Source organism: Cucurbita pepo, chromosome LG07, assembly GCF_002806865.2.
Source record: "Cucurbita pepo subsp. pepo cultivar mu-cu-16 chromosome LG07, ASM280686v2, whole genome shotgun sequence".
NCBI classification, from domain to species: Eukaryota; Viridiplantae; Streptophyta; class Magnoliopsida; order Cucurbitales; family Cucurbitaceae; genus Cucurbita; species Cucurbita pepo.
In genome coordinates, this window is record NC_036644.1 from 382,328 (window position 1) to 389,872 (window position 7,545).

At 38.6% G+C, this 7,545-nt stretch overlaps 1 protein-coding gene across 1 annotated transcript; it reads left to right on the forward strand.

The window, feature by feature from the left end:
* The first annotated feature begins 1,114 nt into the window (after positions 1-1,114).
* LOC111798571 lies at positions 1,115-5,537 on the forward strand. Its single transcript, XM_023681810.1, has 3 exons — positions 1,115-1,616; positions 2,906-3,141; positions 3,279-5,537. The coding sequence occupies exons 2-3, from the start codon at positions 2,908-2,910 to the stop codon at positions 5,328-5,330; spliced, it is 2,286 nt and encodes a 761-aa protein (XP_023537578.1). The 5' UTR covers positions 1,115-1,616; positions 2,906-2,907; the 3' UTR covers positions 5,331-5,537.
* Positions 5,538-7,545: the final 2,008 nt, after the last annotated feature.

Below are 7,545 nucleotides of genomic sequence, written 5' to 3' on the forward strand. Positions count from 1 at the left end.
TTTTATTTATTGTTCTTTGCATTTATTAAAATTAAATTGTATAAAGACTTTTTTTTTTAATCTACTTTTTATTATTTATTCGTCGGTTTTAATTTTTTGAAAAATAAAATTAAAAAAAAAAAAAAGGTGGGCCCCACTAAGCAAGTAGTTTAAGAAAATCTTGGGACATTGGAAATCGTCACTCATTTTAGATGAGAGTGACTAATGCAAAGGAAGGTGGGCCCCACTCGGGGGTCTGTTAAACAACGCTAACGTCCATAACAAGAAATTTAAAAGCTAAAATTAAATCTGCTTTAATTATTATGATTCCCCGACGCTTTGTACTTCCCCTAATAGTCCCCTTCTTTTTTTCTTTTTTTTTTTTTAAATTACAAATTTTAAATTTTAATTTTATTTAATTTTCTTCTAAATCAAAATTAATTATTTAAATTATTCAACCGAGTTATTAATTTGAGCATAACCCAATAAATTTCAGAAGTATTTTTTAAATTTTAAATTAAAAAAAAAATAGCAACACGTTTCAATATTTTTAATTATTTATTGATTAATATTCTGTTCCTAACTTTTTCTTTTAAAAAAAAAAAGAAAAAAGAAAAAACCACTTTTTCCATTAAAAGTTGGAAATCTCTGTTTTTAATTTAATAATTTTCTTTTTAACACAATTTATTAAATTAAAATATTAGAGAATTAAAGTTTAAAATTTTATAATATAATTTATTTAAAATTAATAATAATAATAATAATAATAATAATATTCGTAGAAAATAAGATTGGACAGCATGAAAAGAGAGCCACCAATGGAGTTTCACTGCTATAGCTGACACAAGATCAACCAATCCGCCAATCAAAAAATTAGAAAAAAAAAACAAAAAAAGAAAAAAAGAAATCCCATTTCTGTAATTTTGAGTTACTACAAGGGCATTTTCCTTCTTCATCCAAATCCTCATTCTTTCCGTAGTACACACAACCATTGGGACCCACACCAAATTTCGGAATTAATAACTTGAAAATAAAATCTTTTTCCAAAATTCTGGTTCCTTTTAATTCCTTGGTTAATGTATTAATTAAAACAGCTAATGGGTTTAGAGCGATTGTATTATATTCTTCCACAACTGTGATTTAGGAGGCGGGATTTTGAGATATTTGTCCTTCATTATCTGTTCATAAAGGGAGCGCGAATCTTGAAGAAATCGAAGCACCCCATTTCTTTGATTTCTTTGATTTTGGAGAAAAAAATTAAGGAAATAGTTAAAGAAAGGAAGAGGAGAGAATAAAGTGGAAGCGGATGTTGACAAATTTCGGGTCACTTCATTGGGAGTTTGTTCGCTTGTTTGTTGTGGGTATTGGAGATTTCCCTTCTAGGATCTCTCTCTAAAAGACCTCTTCTCTATCTTTTCATCTCAAAAACTTTGAAATCTCTGCTTCTTTTCTTCAACCCCATGACGATCTAAACCCCTTTTCTCATGGCTTTCAGATATTCTTGTTCTTAATCATTTTTTTATATCTGTTGGTTTGTTATTGTCTTTGATGGAGGGAGCTCGATGAGATTCTGAATGGGGATTCTCGTTGTTTGTTGAATCCGAGAGCGATTTTTGATTGTGCGGTGTTCGATTGAGGTAATTTTGTTCTGTTCTTCGTTTTTTGGATTATTTGATTGATGGGTTCTTTTGGTTTGATCGTTTGATTGCTTGGTTTAGCACTTTGATTGTGTTTTTTTCCCACTTTTTGGTTGGTTCTGTGCTGTTTTTTGGGGAATTGTTGGGTGTTTGTGGTTTCTATGATTACCCTTTTGGGTTCATCATGCATTTGCTTTTGCACTGAATTTTAGGATTCTGATGATTTTGATTGGTGGTTTGCGCCAATATCTGGGTTGCTTTGTTGTATTGACTTTTGTAGACTTGTTGCTTTGTCTTTACTGAGAGGAGACTTCTTAAACACTGAATTTTCCTTGTGGACTTTGTGGGTATCTCTGGAGACCTTCCATTTTATCTGTAATTTCTTTGAGGCAAAAGCTTGAGCTGATTGGCCTGCTTTGGAGTTTCATTGTCACATGTTCTCTATGGTTCCTCTTTGGTTTGAATTTCCATTTTCTGAGTTCACTGGTTGTATTGCTGATGTTGTACTCTCGTTATGAGGTTCGAGTGTTTGAATTATGATGGATCTACTAGTGGTGGGCTTGGGTTGTTACAAATGGTGCCAACGAGGATGTTGAGCTCCGAAGGGGGGTAGACATCGAGCGGTGTGTTGAGCCCTGAAGGGGGTGGATTGTGAGACCCCACATTGATTGGAGAGGGGAATGAGTGCCAGAGAGAATGTTGGGCTTCGAAGGGGAGTGGATTGTGAGATCCCACATCGATTGGGGAGGGGAAAGAGTGTCAGCGAGGACACTGGGCCCTAAATGGTGGTGGATTGTGAGATCGCACATCGGTTGGAGAAGGGTAACTAGTGTCAGCGAGAACGTTGGGACTTGAAGGAGGGTGGATTGTGAGACCCCACATTGATTGGAGAGGGGAACGAGTGCCAGCGAGAACGTTAGGACCTGAAAGAGGGTGGATTGTGAGACCCCACATTAATTGGAGAGGGGAACGAGTGCCAGCGAGGACACTAGGACCTGAAAGAGGGTAGATTGTGAGACCCCACATTAATTGGAGAGGGGAACAAGTGTCAGCGAGAATGCTAGGCCCCGAATGGGGATGGATTGTGAGATCTCACATCGGTTGGAGAGGGGAACAAAACATTCTTTATAAGGGTGTGGAAACCTCTCCCTAATAGACACGTCGTTTAAATCCTTTTGGTGCGTTTCTTTGAAGGCAAATGATTATGAACTCGGGATCTATATGACGAAGAGTATGAACTGCATCTTCAATGGGATTCCCTCCTAAAGTTGAACTCTTATAATTTTCAGGAATGGGGACGAAAGTGCAATGCAAAAGTTCCTTGCCAGGCTTTTACCCAATGAGGGAACTTAACAATGATACTAACAGCCATAATTGGCATCTATTTTATGGTGAAAGAGCCTTCACAAATGCACAATATCCCAATGTGTTCTTACCAAGAACTAGCACCAATGGATATCTAGGCGATGATAAGGATGCAGTGAAGCAGAAAATGCTTGAACATGAGGCCATCTTCAAGAATCAGGTGCATTTCTTCTTCTATCTTCCTGAACTCTCCATAGAATGTTCTTCATTTCAACATGATTGAGTTAAGTTTTTAATGAAATCTCTCATTGGAAGTCTAGCTATAAGCCAGATATTGCTTCTTGTGTCGAACTGCAGGTGTTCGAACTGCATCGTCTATACCGAAAACAACGAGATCTAATGGCTAAGATCAAATCTACAGAGCTTTGCAGAAATCAGTTAGCTGTAGACTCATTGCTCTCTTCTAGCCCCATGACATCTCAAGTTACTTCTGAAGATGGTTCGAGACGGAATCTGCCATATTTTCGTGTGGCGAATTCGTCTAATGCCAGGTTTTCTATTTCAGGTGTTGAAGAAGTTCATTCTTCTATGATTTCTAGCCAGAAGCCTTGTTTTTTTTCACTACAAAACGACACGAGGGACTTGCAGGTTCTCGAATCCCGACCGACAAAGTTTAGACGAAAAGTGTTGGATCTTCAGCTCCCTGCTGATGAGTATATTGATAGTGAGCCTGACATATCAAGTCACCATCACAACAAGGACCAAATGATTGATCTTGGAAGGGATATCAAGTTCTATGCTGCTGATGATGGCGAGCGGACTGGTTGCCTGCGAAACGCTCGTAAATCGGGCACTCGTTTTGAAAAGAATACGAGTTGTTTAAGTGATTTGGATAATAATAACATTCTTCAAGGACTTCAAACTAAAAGATGGCCTGTTTCTTCTCAACCTGTAAGTTCTCTCTATGAACTTAATGAAGCTCCACTGTTTCATTCAACAGATAAAGATAGCGTAGAACAGTCGAGAGACGGGTCGGTTTTCGGTTTGCAGTTTACCAAAAGATGTCATGAGAAGATCAAGGGTGAACCATTGAGCTCGAGCTCGTTCGTCCCTACGCATACGTCCACACCACAGCTCGCTGCTCCTGATTTTAGTAAGCTATCATACTATAACAGGGCTGTTCTTGGGTGTTCATCTGAGTTCAAGGAAGAAATGGGGCACCCCTCTTCTGTCAGCTGCAACTTTTGGAAACAGGGTAATGGTAACGATCGAACTCCGACAGACTCGAGCCCTTCCGTTGCGTTGAAACTCCTCGAGGACTCGAGTTCTGTGGACGTGAAATGTACAAAAGAGAGAGGTTTTAAGGAAAATTGTACATTGTTGCCTTGGCTCAGAGGGAAAACTGGTCATTTGCTTAGTGATGATATCTTCAACAAAGAGTTTGAATCAGACATGTCTTGTAAATCAGTTTCTGAAGGATTGCAGGATCCCAAGAAAGCAGTATTTGATATCAACTTGCCTTGTGATCCTTTGGTTGCTGAATTGAATGAAGCAAAAGTTCTCATTGATTTGAACTTGAGTCTAAGCGACGACGAAGAACGTTTGATACCGACACCTAAATCGAATGTCCGAACGTGGGGAGAGATAGATTTGGAGGAGGCTCCTGCAAGTTCTGATGAAATTATAGAAACAACGCCCGAATTAGACTCGAAACGGCGATATGAAGGCGTAAACGAACAAGATGGGGTCATGGAATTAGCAGCAGAGGCAATAGTTTCCATTGCTTCATCTGTTTGTGACAGCCATTTGGAGGATTGTATGGACAATGGCTTTGATTTGTTGGTGGAGATGGCTGTCTTATATTCAAATGAGTATGAAGAAGGGATGGATTCGTTTGAATCCATGACATTGGGACTAGCAGAAGCCAAGGCAGAGGAGTATATGCCTAAGCCACTGGTTCTTCCAGGGCATATAACAATGGAAGAAGATGCAGCTAAGGTACTGCAAGGCCGCCCTCGGAAAGGGCAGGCGAGGCGAGGCAGGCAACGGAGGGACTTCCAAAGGGACATACTTCCAGGCCTTACTTCTCTATCAAGACAAGAAGTTACAGAAGATCTTAACACATTTGGAGGGCTAATGAGGGCAATGGGTCATGAGTGGAATTCGGGCTCGACGAAGAGGAACTCGTCGAGAAACGCTGCGTGTGGCAGAGGAAGGCGACGATCCATGACTAGCAGCAGCAGCAGCCCCTCCACACAGCCAGCTGAGAATGTTCCTAGTAATGCTGATGCTGCTGATGAGATGATGGGAGTTGACAATAGGAGGCTGACAGGGTGGGGGAAGACGACGAGACGGCCCCGTCGACGACAACGAGTCCCGGTCGGTAATCTTGCAACGATTGTGCTTTAAGAGATGGTTTGGATTGTACATTTTTGAGCTGAAATGCTTGTCCTTCTTCTCCTATATCTATCTATAGCAGAAACATTAGGTCTTGCATAGATTATAGTGATGGATCTATTGGTCACAGATTTGAATATATTTATCTCTGTTTTCTATACAAATGAAGCCATTGTTTTGTATTATGATTCAAAATATAAACGTTTACGGGTTCTTTTATATCATCTTTGGTCCACACCCTTATAAAAAATGTTTCGTTCCCTTCAATCGACGTGGGATCTCACAATCCACTCCCTTTGAGACGTAGCGTCCTCATTGACACTCGTTCTCTTTGTTCCCCTCCCCATTCTCTTTGTTCGATCTCATAATCCACCTCCTTCGGGGCCCGGCATCCTCATTGACACTCGTTCCCTTCTTTAATTGATGTGGGACCCCCAATCCACCCCATTCGAAGCCCAACGTCCTTGCGGCACACAGCCTCGTGTCACCCTCACCCCTTTCAGGGCCAGCACTTGTTCTCTTTGTTCTCCTCCCCAATCAAAGAAAAAAAATCATTATATATATATATATTAATTTTAAGATGCAATAATATGAACACAAATTGACCCACTACCTAAAAAATAAAATATTTTTTAAAATAGATTTTGATGAATGCATGGATTAGAAGTGGAGTCCCATCATATCAATAAACCCTTTTTCCTCCAAAAGAATGCTCAATATTTTGATTTTTCTCCTTTCTTTTATGTCATTCCGCCCTTAAATACCTATAACTTACCCTACACCCTTTACTCTTCTTTCTCTCCACATCTCCCTTTCTACCCTACTTTACCTAATACTACCCTTCACACATTTTACCCTCAAAAGATACTTACATACCCCTATGCGTCTCCATCACCGTCTTATCTACCAAATGCACTTACGGGTTTCATTCTTAAGTCGGGTCTATAACAACTTGATACATCATTCCCCCCAACATACTCAGAGAATAAGAAATAAGTCCTGAAAAATAGCATAACGGACGTCAAAATAGAGCTTAACTCGACCATCAGTAACATGATCTCACTAGCCCTATCTTGTATCGTAAAACCCGAAAGAAAAAAAACGAAAACAAAAAAGTAAAACAACATGGGAGCGTCGAAAAGCCTTTTTTACCCATTAATTTAGGAATGAAGAAACATTAATTTAATAATGACAATAAAAAGGGTTTCATGCAACAGCTAGCCCTAAGGGTTTCTGTTCCTTCCAGTTAACAAAGCAAAAGGCTGTAAGATTTGGCTTTGTTTTGTTCTTTTAATGAAGCTTTTTCTTAAAGGAAACTGCGTTCTACTGACTTGGAAGCACAGTAACATTTATTTACTGTTTATAACGCCATAACTCCGCTGTTTTTCATGATCAAGATTTACTCCCAAGGTAACTTCATGGAAATTTTAACCTTAAGGAAGATTTAGGGTAGTGGGTGATCTCAAAACATGGAATATAGCATATAACCAAGTTGTATTCCATGTTTTTACACGGGTTTTTAACGTGTGTTCGGTAACATATTTAGAATCTTAAAAATAAAATTCCGTTCGACTGCCACACAATATATTTATTACTATCGGTTAAATGTAGAAGAGGTTATATCTATACCTAATAAGAGAATCTTCGAGATTGTGATCCATAGAGGTCAGAGTGCCATTCAACCAAACACTATCAACATTTATCACTTTAGATTTTAGTGGATGAACCTGTGCCTTGTGGCTAGGGTGTGATTAACGACCAAACAAACCCTGGTCCTGCATCCATAGAGGATCGTTATCGACCAACTGGAATGGTCGCAAGGCGGTCTAATAGACTCTCGAAAAGAAATGAAACAAATTTTGATCCTAAACAATGGGAATTAAACAACATTTGATTCAATTTTCAATACATCCATACATGAGTTAAATCTAAAACAAGACAAAGAAAAATAGGCGACAAGCGACAACCTTTCTGATTTGTACAAGTTCAAGCAAAATGAGCATATCAATAATTTCAAAAACATACACGTTTCCAACCCTAGGGAATGATTATGGATTTATAATCAAGGAATACTATCTCCATTGGTATAAAGCCTTTGAGAAAGCCCAGAACAAAGGCACGAGAGCTTATGCTTGAAGTGGACAACATCATATCAATAATTTTAATAAAAAAAAAAAAAAAAAAAAAAAAAAAAAGAAAAAAAAAAAAAAAAAAAAAAAAAAAAAAA